At 38.7% G+C, this 16,160-nt stretch overlaps 2 protein-coding genes and 1 long non-coding RNA gene across 7 annotated transcripts in view; all 3 read right to left on the bottom strand.

Moving 5' to 3' along the window:
* zgc:113263 (uncharacterized protein LOC503753 homolog) overlaps positions 1-16,160 on the bottom strand; it is a 139,619-nt gene that overhangs the window by 54,037 nt on the left and 69,422 nt on the right. The gene's annotated exons all lie outside the window — the stretch shown is intronic.
* On the bottom strand, positions 582-1,497 carry LOC132956362 (uncharacterized). Its single transcript, XR_009666013.1, has 2 exons — positions 1,268-1,497; positions 582-1,189 (listed from the first exon to the last, which is right to left on the bottom strand). It is a non-coding gene; the product is annotated as an uncharacterized LOC132956362 (long non-coding RNA).
* The window catches only part of ptpn12 (protein tyrosine phosphatase non-receptor type 12), a 46,755-nt gene continuing 35,735 nt past the window's right edge, over positions 5,141-16,160 (bottom strand). Inside the window, exons 13-18 of one of the 5 annotated variants that reach the window (XM_061029765.1) lie at positions 15,228-15,408; positions 14,133-15,078; positions 8,701-8,772; positions 7,593-7,646; positions 5,725-5,812; positions 5,141-5,412 (exon numbers count right to left, since the gene is read on the bottom strand). In XM_061029765.1, the coding sequence (XP_060885748.1) occupies positions 5,403-5,412; positions 5,725-5,812; positions 7,593-7,646; positions 8,701-8,772; positions 14,133-15,078; positions 15,228-15,408 (1,351 nt within the window). In that variant the 3' untranslated portion in view covers positions 5,141-5,402. The remainder of the gene's footprint in view (positions 5,413-5,724; positions 5,813-7,592; positions 7,647-8,700; positions 8,773-14,132; positions 15,079-15,227; positions 15,409-16,160) is intronic. The other 4 variants (XM_061029764.1, XM_061029766.1, XM_061029768.1 and 1 more) reach the window with 4 other exon arrangements.

Genomic DNA, 16,160 nt, shown 5'->3' with positions numbered 1-16,160 from the left:
AAATCTTTAGATAAAGCCTATAATTTGGGGTTTAAATAGCTTAGTGTAACATTTGAGGCTTGACACCTGCACTGTGCTGTCTGAGTAGAGTAAACAGTTGATTATAGGCTGAAAATGATGTTGAAGAGTGGTGGTGAACAGGGTTGATTTCATATTACCTTTTGCTCTTAAAGGACATCCTATTTGTTTATTTATAGAAAATGACTCCTAAAAGGCTGCACACTGTCCTCAACTGACTCACATATCATGTAGAAAGAAACTAGCACCGTTTTTTTTTTATCGTGACACTGAAATGTTCTCATCACAGGGATAACTTTCATCTCATCTTGGTAACGAGTTTGACACTCACAGACCACCTCAGTGTTGTGAATCCTCCGCACTCTGATTGGCAGAGCTCTCAGTACGAGGTCTGTCAGTGTGTTACAGCAGAGTTTGAATACTAAACATGATTAGAGAGCTGTGGAGTCACAACTGGTCGTAAACATTGTGACAACATTAGCATATACTGCAAGCCTGAGGTGGTCATCTTAAGTCTGTGTGTTTTTCAGAACAACTGACAAGAACACCCAAAAGAATGAGTGTGTTTGTAAAAGTCATAATACTGTATACTCTGAGATTTTAAACTGACACAGTTTCAGTGTCTTCAGATGGCAGCCTGCTGCTTCTGCTCACATACACTCAACACTGATTGGCTATATTTTTAAGCCATTACATAACGTGTTAAACTGCTCCATGGGAAAACTGAGGTGACCCAGTTAAGACGGCAACCTGGCTTAATTTATACAACACAATGAGAGAGAGAGGGTGTGTGTGTGTGTTCATACTGTGCTACAAGTTGTAGTGCCCTGTGGGAAACACTGCATTAATTACCAGGTGTGCAAGTAACAAATAACTGGGTTTGAAGTTAAAAAAATATATATCTATGACTCCATATTTGTGCCTATTATAAGTCAGATCTGGCTTTTAAAACATTATCTTATTGTTCTCATTATTTTTTATTATTATTATTTTTATATTTCTTTTGGGGATTTTTGTGCCTTTAATTGAGAGATAGGACAGTGGATAGAGTTGGAAATCAGGGAGAGAGAGTGGGGAACGACATGCGGGAAAGGAGCTACAGGTGGGACTCGAACCCGGCCGCCCACCCAGAGGACCACAGCCTCCACATATGGGGCACACGCACCAACCACTGCGCCACCAGCGCCCCTATTTAATTTATTTTTGAAGGCATTGTAGATCTCTGGATTGACATCTCTAGTACATTTACAGAATATTAGCATTTGTCACATATTTCTAAATATGTACAATAAAGCTGAAGGTAGATAATATCTCATTTGTTTTTATTATTTTAAAATGAAGGCGCTTTTCTGCTGATTTGGTACTAATTTCAAGTGTCACTGTCAAAATAGGTTCTCTCTAAAGTAACTATTTATAACCAATATAAGGACTGAAAGCTCCCTGAACCACCTGTGCTTTAACGGTTAAACTTGACATAACATAATGAATATTTATTCTTAAACAAGCTTTGGTTACATGTGAGCAGAGGTAATAATCACAGTATGTCCTCCCACCCGCTGTGCCTCTGTGTGTAAAGTGAATACTAAAGGTCTCTGTGTAAGACGCTGTGTATACCACCTGCTGTGATTAATTAATCACAGTATCATATTGTGTGTGTGCATACATTAATCTCATCAGATCTTCCAGGTGAGTGCAAGGATTTCCTGCTGTGACTTTTCACTATACACACATCCATCCACACACACACACACAAAATGATTGACATGATTGGATTATACCTGCAGTTATCAGCCAGTAGGAGACAAAATGTTATTATTTCATTTGATGTGGCTTTCGACACAATACAGAAGCACTTCAGTGCCCAGCCAACATGTCCATGCTACCTGGGTTAAAAGCTTCATGGGTACTGAGAGGGCATGGGCTTGAACTGGGCAAATTGTGTAGGCCTGATATGGGATATAAGTGGGCAAAGTGGCCATGAGATGGAACCAGGTACATTTTGTGGGCCCCATATGGGAAGACAATGTGGGCTGACTATATGGACCCCATAATGGATATATGTAAATGACCTATAATGTAAGTAAGTGTAATGTAAGTTAAAGTTGCTGTATGTACAGACACATTAACAACAAACACTGCACACTTTCTTTGTAACATTTCCCCAAAACAAATAAAAACAAAGAGGCATGTTTTACTTAAGGTTCATTTTTACTGATTGATTTCTGCAACATACAAACATTTTAGGTGTGTGTGTGTGTGTGTGAAGAAGGTGGTGTTTTTCAGGGTGGTTGAAGGTGAGTCCCACAGGACCCATTGAGCAAGCAGCAGCGAAACACATCGCTCACACTCAAGCCGTCATTTATGATTTGAGGAGATGACAGGAAAGGAAAGTGGGCGGGCTCTCTCTTAAAGGCACAGGTGGGCTCTTGTCTGAGATCGAGGCTAGTGTGCATGGCTAACGTGTGCTAAATAAAGAGAAAGGAAGGTAGGAAGTTCTTTACACAACTTTAAGTCAGGTCTGATGGTGTGATTTCTTATTTGATGCACCATTAAGTTGTAGATGCTTTACTAACTAGTGAACCAATCAGATGTGTGGGAAGTGACAGCCTTTTAAAAATTAAAGAGGCAGAATCATGTGTGTGAGGCAGGGAGGGGAATTAAAGCAAGAAAACAGCTGGGGAAAATACTAAGTAGGGGGGCAGAAGAGAGAGAAATGAGCGGCTCGTTGTCCAGAGCAGGAGATCAATGACTGCTGCATGTTTTACATCAAAGGAGCAAAAAGTCATCCAAACAAGACAGAGAGGTGGAGAGAGATGTCAGAAGAGAGGAGGAGAAGGATTCGGTGGGTGGCAGTGGACTTGTGACGCAACAAACAACTGCGTATACAAAAATAACTTTAAAAATACCATTTACAAAAAACAACCATTATTATTATTATTATCATCATTAATATTATTATTACAATCTTATTCCAAAGCCCGCTGTCGCTATCTGTAGGGGGCAACGCATTTCCTCTGCTGATCAATTTAACCAAAAAAAAGAAAAGAAAACAACTTTATCATATAATTCTAACATAAAAATACAAATTAACCCTTAAATATTTGCAAGGAGCAAAAAACAAAAGGTCAGCAGAATAATTTACAGTTGGAAGGGAGACATGTCGTAAGGGAGGAATCATCGTCATCATCATCATGCACTGACTTTCTTACATCTTCTGTAAATAAGAATATTCAAGAGATAACAAAACAATTTAAATACTATATACCTTAACTGCCCTGTTCAGTTCTTCTATCTTTAGAAAACAATGCATATACTGTATAGTAATGAAGGAGGAGTTAGCAGAGAGCTTAACATCAGGAGAATACCAGGAGTCCTGGGTCCCTGGCTGTTGCTGTCTTATTGGATCTTTGTTTCACAAACACACAAGCAGCTACAGTGAAGTTTTTTTAATTTGGCCTTCAGACGAGAAACCATACAAGCTGTGTTTGTAGAGTCAGGCTTCGTAAGGCAGACTTTATATTAATCTGTCAAGTCTTGTAAGAGTTTCAGAACATGTGTAACATTCTTACTGCAAAAAACAAAAACAACAACCAGAGGTTTATTGTGAGCAAACTGGCAGAAAAACAACACTTGTATGGTTGTTTGTCTGAGGGCCAGACCAGCAGGAGGAGAATGAGAACAAAAAGACATTGCAGAAGAAACAGAAATGAAAACGTTAAGTCACAAAGTAAGACCAGGAGAAGCCACACACATACATTTAAAAAACATGAACTGAAGAGAGAAGCCATATAAAGCAGGACTGTTATTGGCTGTCTTCTCTTGGAGGCAGACTAAGGCAGGCTCATGGTCCCAGCAGTGAAGGCCACAGTCACAGATTGGATGAGTTTGGTCATTAAATGAGGTGTTCCTTCAGCTCATTTTCACTCTGCACTTGTTTTTTTGTTTTTTTAAAGGATTCTTAGTTACCTTTTTACTGAGAGTTTGATGAGAACACTGAAACCATTCTGATGTCTGTATCTTAAATTTAAAGGTACAGTGCCATTAAAACTGGACAATGGGGAACGGCTAACGCAACCTTGTTAATTAAACACTTTACATTTCATTTGAATTATCAGTGCAAAAAGTGTAGTTAGAATACGTTTACAACAGTTTATAAGGAAGTCACTGCTCCTGGTGTGTTAGGTTTAAGTTTGAGCTCAGATCAAATCAATGAGATGGCACTAGTTGGTGGATTTTGAGCATTTCCACAGTTTTAATGCTAACTAAAGCTAAATCGCGTCTGGCTCTATTAACTTATTTGCAGACATGAGATGACACTTGCCAGATAAATGAATACACTATTTACCAAAATGTCTATTAATTCCAAAAACAACCACAGAGAAGGCATCTCTCTGACCAGTGCAATGACCAAACTGCATTAATCCATGACTCTGGTAAACAGGGAGGTCAGCATGGAAATATAAAGCACCCAAGCTAACATTACTGCAGCTAACAGGAAACCAAGATGTACTTAAGGAACAAGAAAAGGAAGATGGCAGTCAGCTTGTGTGCTTCTGTTTCTATGCTGAGCCTTTGTAATGTAGCACCAGCGCGCACAGAGAGAGAGAGAGAGAGAGAGAGAGAGAGAGAGAGAGAGAGAGAGAGAGAGAGAGAGAGAGAGAGAGAGAGAGAGAGAGAGAGAGAGAGAGAGAGAGAGAGAGAGAGAGAGAGAGAGAGAGAGAGCACCCTGGCAACCTGTACATACCCAACAGAAAAGGTTGCATCATGGGTGACAGATTATCTAGGTTCGCTTTGAAGATTGTTGTTCATTCAGTAGAAGGAAGCAGGACAGCTTCTGTGAGTTCAGTTAAACCTCGGGAGTCAGCGTGTCCAATCAAAGATCAATTCTGATTACAGTTTAAAAAAAGAAAGAAGTGTTTTCTAATTTGGTTTGACAGATAATTGACTCCAGGTGAACACTTTATGATGTCTACAGCTCCGAGAGATAAACAATAAGATTCTACTTGCACTGAAAACAGCTGAGAAAACATTACCAGGAATAATGCAAGGTCAGTTTTTAAGTTAAATATCTAACAGGAAAACGTGGTCTTTGTTCTAAAATGGACAAGCCATTTAACGGCGAAGTGTTCTTCTGCTTTGCACAGTGGCACTGAGGAGGAGGAGAAGTTCACACAGAGTTACACAGAAGCTGTTTCTGGATAACATTGTGCTTTCTGTCTTTCTAGCATCTATGATTTTTTTTTTTTTTTTGGACCAGCCAGGTGTGATGGGTGGATTCCATCCTGATGGAGGAGGAGCTCTTGCCGGTGGACGGCGCGGATGGACTGTTCCATCATGTCCACTCCAGGGGGGGTTCCCGGGGGCCTTTGGGCTGAATGCAGCGGTTACTGAACCCTGACAGGAGAGGGACAAGGAGTTCTTAGCATAAAAACAGATTTAAAAAAACAAAATCGCCCTGAGGACAAAAACCCTGCCTGGTCTCAAAACCATCAAATATTTTCTGCACATGCAGCTTTAAAGCTCCAATCAGCAAAAGCAAATTTAAAATAACAATGATTGAAAACATGTTTGTCAGCAAAGGTTTCTGCACAGAAACTAAAAGATCATTACATGTGCAAAAAAATATTCAGAGGGTTGGCTAGAGGAAACCAGACAAATCACATTGCAGATAAACTCAGACGAAACATGTAAGGGCAGACAACTTACCCACCCAGGTCTGGCTTGCTGTCTGTAGCTGTGGTTCCAGCTGATCCAGGGTCTGCTGGAGATGTCTTTTTAACACAGTCTGACACATCTACAAAAAGGAAACACAGACACACGATTATATACACATTTAGTAGCTAAAGGAATAATGTAGTGGTTTTAAAGGTCACAGATTATTCTCCTTTTCAACCCTTTAAATAAGTCTCCCCAACAAACACATCATGTCTATAAATCCCTCTATTGTAGCTCAGCTTAGAAGAGGCTGTTTCTGTGTCTGTAGCTTCCAGTGAGCTGTGTTAGACCACGCGCCTATGGAGGTGCTTGGTCTTTCTTGTAGACAGGCACATATTGTAAAGTGTATTTTGTATTATATGTGACCTTTAAGAGGCAGTGGGTATTGAAGGCTAACTCAGGATACAATATACAACATATGGCCCACAATAATAAAATCACAATACACTGATCCTGCTATAATAAGAAAACCATATCATGATGCAGATTCACTGTTGGTGTCAGTTTCACCTCTTACCATGCTCGTCCTTAAAGTCTTTCTATGTGATTTTTCACACTTAAATATAATAGAAATCAAGTATATCCTCTGAAAATAACTCTGTGAGTCATGACTGTCTACAATGGGTGTAACACCCGAGTCCCACTGTCTGTGATGTTTTCAGAGTTTTCAGAGTCCTATCTTCACTTTGTTTACATCGTCGGGACGGCCGGCTGACTCCTCCCCTCGTGTATAAAAGTTGTTTAATTGAGGGACTAAAGAAAAGAAGAATAACATACTGTACTCACTGCTTAACTGTGTTTCTAGATCACGCTCATTTCAGGTAAATTTACATGCAGTGTGAAGATACGAGCATAATAAAGATCGCTAGCATTAGCATGCTAACACAACAATGCAGCGCGAGTTGTTTTGGTTTCATGCTGGTGCTCAAGGGCGACATCTGCTGGATCAAAAAAAATCGAATATAAAGCCTTTAAACTTCTATTAACCAATCAGAGGGTTGATGAAGTTCTGAGTCAACATAGCCGGCTGATCAGTTTTGTTTGTTTGTTTGAAAAATATCTTTTTAAGAGTCAGGATGGTGATGTATTGCCATATCAGTGTTTTGTCCTACCACTTTACTTTTAAGTGTTGCAAATCCAATGAAAGCTGCAGAAAGGAAATGCTATAAACATATTCTTTATATATCATATCATCAGATACATAATATATATTTTTAATTAATTGGCAGGGGCACCTTCAACCTTAAGTGCACACACACACAAAAAAAAAAACTCACACCCATTTGTGCGAGGGATATTTACATCAGTAAGTGTGAAATCTTACAGCAACACAGGACCTGAATTTCCTGCCAAGACTTTACATAGTTCATGACATTTAAATAGTTCATGACATTTAAATCAACAGGAACTTCTTTAAAACCACAGCTTTTCTATTCTTCACAAATTCTCCTTTTGGATATTAAAAACCATTAAAAAATAACTCATGTTCAACTTTTTCCTTTTGATTGTTCCTTCTGACACATGCACCAGAACTATTGAAGCCATAAATTGGCAGTAACCATCATCATTCACACCTCAGAGGACGGATAAGCATGCACACATTTTCCATTCCTTTTTTTTACCCTGTTTCTCTCTCACTTTCTGTATCTCTGTCCCTCTCGTCATCATTCGCTCACTCGCTCCTACAGCTGCCCTCTTGACACATGCTGCCAGACTTATCGCACGCCGGCTAATTTGTAAAACACTAGACGCCTGTTTCCTTCATGCGCTGCTGTCTTAGTGCTGTGGAAAAACATAAACAAAGGCAGACACACAGAGACTCCTCTGCACAGATAGACCAGGCTATGTGTGTGTTATACCTTTATGTGAGCCGCTCCATTCGACTGAGGCTGATGTTTTCAACTCCAGAGGGTCTGGCAGAAAGAGCCACAGAGAGAGTGACTTTAACAAAAGATAATAACCCACATGGCATGTTAATGAACATAGAGCCATAAGTTAGCACAAACACACTCACATTCACACACATGCATACACTTTTGGTTCTTTTCAAACTCATTCTCCTCCAAAGAGGATGACTTCATTTGACCAACATTTCTTGATACTGGAGCCTCACACAAAAAAAACAATCACACACAAATGTAATCAGAGTCCTTAAAGACTGATCCTTCATACAAGAAAAAGCTGGGACTTTTATTACATAATAGACAAAATATATTATAGATTAAAATATGACAATAAAGCCCAAAGCCTGTTCTTTCAACAGGTTGCTGTACCCATAAAATCATTACCCTATCTGCTTGAATCTGAAAAGACAGTCAGTAAGATTAATGTGGACACTAACTGAGTGCAATATTAACTAAAGACAGTTTTTTTAAATTCACTGTTTTTTGTAAATTACATGGATTGGGACCCAGCTGGTCAACTGACACCAGTCTCTTTCAAAGTGAGTCTGAAATACTGCAACACTGGTGCCCCCTAGTGGTGTAAACTAGACATGGCCACTCAGAAAAAATAATTAAGGCAATGTAACTCTTTTTCATCTTATGGGTAGCGGATTATTTGAATGCTCTCCTCTTCTTATATCCCAGCATAACATTGGAAGAAGACAAAACAAACAGCAGGGTTGAGCCAGTTATTAAAGAAAGCATCCTGTGAGAGCCTGAGGTCATATCAGGCCTGATACCTGCAGTGTGTTATGTGTGTCCATCTGTGTGTTTGAAGTGAAGATGAGAGACACACTGTCATGTAGCAGATCAGAAGAAGGAAAGAAAATCAGATCCTTTCTTTTTCAAAATCACTGCTGATGGTTTCAATCACAAACAAAGTCTCTCAATTCATTGATCCATCCACCTTCATTATCCCCTCGTTAAAAGAAACACCAGAGATGATTCCAGAAGGTGACCTAGTGACTCCATAGCACCGCAGCACCTCGGACACACATGTGAATCTTGAACAGAACAAACGCACCTGTGGCCAGTATGAAGGACTCAGGGGTTCTCGCAGGGAGGGGGGGAGGGGAGTCGTCGCTGTCCCAGCAATCTGGGTTAAAAGGTCAAAGGGTCAAACGAGAAGTAACATTAATGAGCTTCTGAGAACAGAGGCAAGAGATCAGCAGTCCTTGATTCCTTATATTTCTTATAGTAAACTAGTTCATAAGAAGAAGAGTCACCTGGATAAATACATTTAAACTACTACTTTTTTTACATTAATATGTCTTGATTTTTAACTCACTGGTATTTTAAACATGCTAATTTGTCCTCCTAAAATGTTTTTTTTTTTTAAAACACCATTGAATATTTCTTATTACAATAATCCGTCTTTCCTCAAGGGTTTAATTTTTTATTTAAATATTTCACAGTGTTCTGTACTTAAGAAGAGTTTATTTTTGCTGTTCATAAAATGTAGACGTTGTGATAAATGTCCTTTGATTGACAATTTAAATTACAAACGTGACAACATGTATGTTCTCATCATTCTTCATACTGACTGAAAGGAAGAGGCAGACCACATATTTATATTTACAGTGGAAAACATCTATTAATTAGAAAGTGTCACTTGTGGTTTGTATTCTGGTTACTCAGAGCTCGGCCTAGGCGATACTGAAGCTATAAACAACAGTTTGACATGTAACACAGGAAGTCTTTATGGAATAAATAACAGTTCACATAAGCTGCGGTGTGAGAACTGCTTCACACACACTTTATTTATTTAGTGCTCAACAGAAAACACTTTTTTAATCAAGCTAAAATAAATCTGTTTCTTTTGAATTCAGCAGTAATATCAAGGACGTTCTTAGATGATTAATGACCATAAGTATGTTAGCCTCTTTATTAGAGCCCTGGTTGAACTAAGAAAACCTTAACAGCTACACAAGTTCACTTCATTTGTCTGTCTACTCGCCATTATATTGAATATTTTCTGCTGATACCATGTCTACACTCCTGCACTTTAACTTATGTATCACTGACTGCACAGCTCTGGACAGCTCCCCATGTCAATACTGTTCAATTATAACATTTACATCTACCTCCAGCAAAGTATGTTGTATTTAATCTTTTCTTATTTAAGACTACTAATGCTTAGTTAAATCCTGGTTGTATATATTCTCATTCTTAGTTTTGATATTTTCAGTGCTTATTTACTTTGTATTTAATATTATATTGTGTTTATTTGCTAATATTGTGTGTTGGATAACCTGGTGCTGTAACGCCACAATTTCCCAGTTTGGGATCAATAAAGTAATTCTATTCTATTCTATACACATTTCTTGAGGGGGGCTGAAATTGACTCTCAGGCACTAACAAGTCAACATGTCACATTTGAGGAGTTTGAGTCGTTGAGTATAATGTTGAATATTTCTCAATACAGATCAAGCGGCTTAACAATAATACCTAAAGTAAATTCAGCAGCTGTTAAGCAGTATAACCCAGATGTTCTGCAACAATCCACACATTTTGAAGGTTACAATGTTCAGTTTTGGTTGAAACTGTAAGAGCTGTTGATTAGCTCTTTGATCAGTTTGAGCTGCTGTTGTTGTAAGTATTGAAATATCATGAGAGGTATTACTGTTACTTATTCCATTCTCACTAATATCAATAGGGATGGTAATACTATATATACTATATATGTTTACACTGTCTAAAGAAATCCTTACAATTGTGATTTTATTATTCGATTCATCTTTCAGCCCAGATGAAGAAAAGATTAAAGGGTTAAATCAAGCTTCTGAGCATGTTTAGGGATTCACTAGATGATGATAATAATTAGGACAGATGATTAGATCAATGTTAGCATAACTTATGAGAACAAGAGCTTATAAGGACACGTGTTAATGCTGTTTCCAATGTGATTTAAGTTTTTGCATTTCATTTAATTGTAGAGGAATAATTGAACTCAGCATGAAACTTGCACCCTGAAGCTTTTGATATTTGTTATTCATATTTTGTTCAAATGGTTCTTGCACTTTTCAAACCTTTTACACGTTTTTTTGTGGAATTATTTTGAAACTGACTTGTAAACGTTTCTAACAGCCTCAACTTGCATAAAATGTGAATTATAAATAAATAAAGCTGTTTTATTAAAGCACCCAGGAAACAAGCAGCCACCAGCTTCCTTCTTCACCAACCACAAAGCAGCACAATGCCATTAGAGTGCAAACCAAACAAACAGCAGCCATCAGCACCCATTACAAAGCGCTACCACACAGCCCAAATAAACAGAAAGCCAAACAGATCAAACTGCAGACCAGTCCTCAACAGGACTGAGAGCCAAAGACTTCTTCTGCATTTGGTTTCAAATATTGGGAATAACTATGGAGTGCATGATATTTAGTGCCAGAAATTTAATTAATTTAAATAATTAACAGAAATATGTAAGTAACACAACACATTTCTATACATGATGCATAAACCTTTACATGCTGTTGATGTACATATTTCACAGTTTGGGTAAACATACTGTATCTCTACACATTTATATTCTTATATTGTCCATACTGCTATGTTTCTTCTTTGTACTTATTACTAGATGTATTAGAGATTACTTAATTATTAATTAATTTGAGATGGGACAGATCTGATGAAATATTGACACATCAGGTATCGGATGGTACGATCTACCTCACAGATCAAGAAAGATCGTTGGGCACTTTAAACAGTCTCGATTTGAAGACATTCAGACTGACTTGTAGCTACCTGTTCAAATACATTTCTTCAGTATATTGATTTGTATATTTGTTTTTGTGCATAAGTTATGAGTTATATTTCAGTAGTTTACAATCATTTTTTAAACTCAGTGAAACTCAGAAGTGATGGATAGATGAAGAACCAGATCATTATTGAGAGATATATATATAAACACTTTTTTTTGGTGATAAATAGACAATAAATCACTGTTTACCGTTACAGTTTAGAAACAAATATTTATTTTTATGTAGTAAAATGGCTCACTCTGAATCTATGTCATAAAAATAATTATGATTTATACAAATGTATGAAGGTTCAGTATTTTTTTTATATTGTTTTTGTGTCCTATCTTCTGTATTAAAATATCATAGGCAGCTTTGTTAAAATTCCAATCAAAGCTTACAGAATTCTGTTTTGATGTCTGTTACAAAACTACCAGAAAAGAATAAATACACTACTTCTATATAATTCTTTTTTTTTTTTTTCACTTTTCTGATTCGAACACTTATTGGCTTTAATTTAAAGCAATTAACTGCTGGCAAATAGATTCCCATCATGCACTCTCTCACAGTTAAATCCAAATATTAGAAAATGCAGCTAAGTCTTAAGTCAACAAGCTTTTAACCTGTTCAAGATCAAACAGCTCTAAGCCAGATCAAACCATTCCAAGTCAAATCCATCACAGCAAGAATCAGATTTCAGAATCTTGATTTTGAAATCAACAGAGAGGAAAGAGCATTTTCAATCCTCAGAGGATCAAAAATATGACAGTGATCATGACAGTGAGGCCGTACCGATGCACAAACAGCGTGACACCGCTCTGTTCAACCCGACGTGCACAGAGGCTTTATCAGCATCATGCGGTGTTGATCCTTCACCATCCAACATGCACACACACTTTCTCTGCACAGGGAAACAAAAAGACACAAAACTCAGGCTTCCTTTCTCTTGCTGGTAAATTCACTCACTCAGACAAACAGACACACAAGCTGAAAGAGAAAGAGTGGAGTTGTTTTGACAGATGTTCGCCTGTTAACATTTGCAGCATTCCTCGCAAAACCAACCAATTCGTCATACAGCCCTGCTTCATATGGAACTATCTCACTGTGTTTTCCTTCTCTTCCTGCCTCGGTCTTTTCCCTGCAGTGAGAACAGTATTATGTGGTGTGTTATTACCATGTGGTCTATGAGAGACCTGCCTCCAGACTGACCCTGAGTATGACTCCACCCTGTGGTTTCCCTAGGCGTGTGTGTGTGTGTGTGTGTGTGTGTGTGTGTGTGTGTGTGTGTGTGTGTGTGTGTGTGTGTGTGTGTGTGTGTTATAAAGACAGGGTGTCAGAGTTATTCAAGGTGCCTTCACCACAAACCTTGTAAGACAATCTCTTCTACACTGAATACATTTAAACAATAGCCTAAATGTCTAAGTTTGTTTATTTTAATGAAACTGTTAAAGGTATTATAATGTGAGAGTTCTGGCAGGAAGTCGTTTAACAGACACACCAGAATGATCAGCTACCCAAAATGCATTGCATTCAGGATGTAGCACTGAGAACAATTTATCTACAATATGATTTGCCTGTTAATTTGTTGCCACATAAACACAATTAATTGGATGAATTTATGTAATTGCAGCTATTTAATAGCAAAAAAATGTTAAATTTTTAATTGCTAAACTGACAAAAAAGTATATTGTTTCTATAAAAATCATTTTAAATTGGTTGTTGATATAAAATAATTACAGTACTTTAGTTGCACCTTCATATATTATGGTAATACATTGTATGTTATGTGGTTTAATGACACTGATTGCTACATATTTAATGACACTGTATGTGAAAAGTCCCAAATAGTGATAAGAGTTGAAAATGAGAAAAATCTATTAACTGCTCTGTATTGGAACTATATTACAATTTCAATGACACTATCGAAAGAAAACACATTCAGTTTAATTCAATATGTATTGAGGGATACATGAAAAAAAAGGAATAGATACAATTTTTGGTTGGGTGATAGGATTAAGCAAATCCGTTTCATATTGGAAGATTTCAAATCCCACATGGACCTGTAAACCTGTTTGTTTGTTTTTTACCATAAGAAGGTTGTTTTTAAATAGCTGGTTCCACATACAGTGTTAAATTCATATAAATTAATAAATATAGGTAAATTAAATTAAAGCTACAGTGAGGATTGCTCAGTGTGAGTCAGTGTTGGTGCCCCCTGTGGACAAAGCTTTACATCTCATCTCTTTTCTAACCTCGTCCTGAACATGTGTAGGTAGTGTTTCCTAACTTCTTTCATTAAAAGTCAAATGTATCCCTCATTGTGTTTGTTGTGTTTGTCTTTTTTCTTCAGCTTGCTGTAACTTGTTGAGTCTGACATTTAAGCTGTGTCAGCGTTTAAAGACATTAAGTTTAGAAGAAACCAATCCTCTAGCTGATGTTTTTTTCTGGTTTTGTTGGTATTAAAAAGGCATCACTGATAATATCGGTCAGTGTCATAACTTAGTAAAAACTCCTCACGGGAGCTTTAAAGGATTTAGTTTTACATTGAATATTTACTGTGATCTATATCATTTTGAATGATGATGTTAAATGATATGTTGTATGAGTTTGTTCACTGAGTTAGTTTCCTCTTGTTAACCTGTCAGAGAAGCAGCACATTTGTTAATTTAGATTAAAGCTCCAGTCACTCAACAGAACCAGCTGATTGACGTACTTGCTGTGTTTGCAGAGGGTGACGGAGTGCTCTGCCCCGCGATCGACATGGGCGACACCTTCCTGATGGGCTGCTGGTCTCCGTGATGGAGGGACGCCGTCACCACGGCCGTCGCTGTGGTCCGATAACCCTCCTTACCTCCGGACATCTCCCCGTCCCCCTCCTCGTTATCTGAGTTATCAGAGTGCAGCGGGTTGGTGAAGCTGAGAGCAGTCCTAACAGGGGTGGAGGAGGAGGAGGAGGAGGAGGACAGGTGGGAGGAGGAGGAGGAGGATGGGGCGACACGTTCTGAAGAGGAGGAAGAGGATGATGTGGTTTTGAGGAAGTGTTTGTCCGGGCTGCTGCAGGGTTGACTCCACGCCGCGTGGCCAGCCTTCACCTCAGCTCTCTCCCCTCCCCCCGGCGTCTCCACCTTCTCGCTCTTCACAGGGAGGTGGTTAGGTCTGGTGAGGACGCCCCCGTCAGCGTTACTCTCCCCGTATCCACCTGCTCCCCCCTCTGTGCCCGAGTCCTCCGACAGCGAGGAGCTCGACGTCAGCAGCGATTGGCTGGCTCTGGCTTTGAAGGCGTGGCTTCTTTGCAGCATGCCGGCGTTGTTGGTGGAACTGTTGCTGATTCCTCCTGCTACACCCATGGAGGTGGAGGTGTCAAAACTACGAGGTCCTTCCTGTAAGGGGACCTTTTTAATCTCAATGCTCAGCTTCCTCTCGATCCGAGGAGCACCGGAACATTCAACAGCTGAGGAGAGGGGCGAGGAGGGCGTCTGGCCACATTCTGTTTTTGTGGATGTTGACGACGGCTTGTTGTTATAGTTCTCGTTCAGGTCTAGATTTGAGACCTGAGTCTGCTGTTTTAGACCTTGTAGATCCTGGTCTTTCTGCTCTGAGGGGCTCGTCTGCTTGTTAAGACTGGTTGACTTGTTCTGCTGCTTATCAGCTTCTTTGTTCTGAAAAAAAAGAAAAGAAAATGAAACAATGAGACATGTTTGTACCTTTCTGATAACATCTCTGAAAACAACAAATATTCCATTTGTCAGCGCATGTCTGAAAGGGAGCATGTTTATATAAATGTCTTGAGTTGTCTGAGTAGGCTCACTTGTGTCTGTGAGGTTGCCAGGACGTGTATAACAGGTTTAGGGTGGTAACGGTCGTTGTCCTGTCGTACATTGGTGACAGTTGGGAAGGCTGAGGGGGGAGATGGGGTCAGAATTGGGGGTACGGGGTGAGGCTCTGGGGGCTGCAGGATCTCCTCCTTCACGTCACCTTCTGCCTGGGAACTAGAAAGAGAAAGATGAAAAATAAGAGATCAGTCAAAAACAAAAAAAGAGCCAAAGCCAGAGACTTTATATTGGAAGGATTTTATGAATTAAGAGTCTGACTTTTGATGTGTTTTTAATAAGACATGTCTGTCCCACAGAGCCCAAAATGTAACACTTTAATTCAAACACCACAATCCCAACCAGAGCAGTACGTTCACAGAGAAACCAATGTATTACACAAGATATTTTAATGTTCACATGAACGAAACCTGACCCATTTGCTTTAGATGAAAGGAAACCAGGAGGAAGCAGAAGTTCTAAAGATTAATAAACTGAAAATGATGAAAAGGAAAAAAATGTCATCATACTGCTCAGACTACTTCCAGACATTTTGATATATAACCTTAATTTATTCTCTGTCTTAAAAAAATTATGAAATGAAAATGATGAAATTGACTTGTAGAGACTCCTTTTCACCCCTAGGTGGCATAAATTAAAAAAACACTACTATCACTTGAGGTTTCCAGTGACAGACAGTTCCAGCCCTTAATTTGTGGACATAGTGTAAAAAAAAAAAAAAGACATTTAATTATATATCTATATAAAAATGTGTAAATATCTGCCAGTTAGTTGGGTGCATATATTAAGCAGTGTAGCTTAATGTGTTCTGTGTAAATGCAGATAAACTATAGATCAACATAGTGTGGGCGTATGTGGATTATAAACAGGATACTGAGGTTGGGAGCATGCTTCACACCCAGAAAGTTTAA

This window comes from Labrus mixtus, chromosome 22 (genome assembly GCF_963584025.1).
Source record: "Labrus mixtus chromosome 22, fLabMix1.1, whole genome shotgun sequence".
Taxonomy (NCBI): domain Eukaryota; kingdom Metazoa; phylum Chordata; class Actinopteri; order Labriformes; family Labridae; genus Labrus; species Labrus mixtus.
Note: the sequence above shows the minus strand (reverse complement) of the source record. Positions and strands in the feature narration are given on the sequence as shown.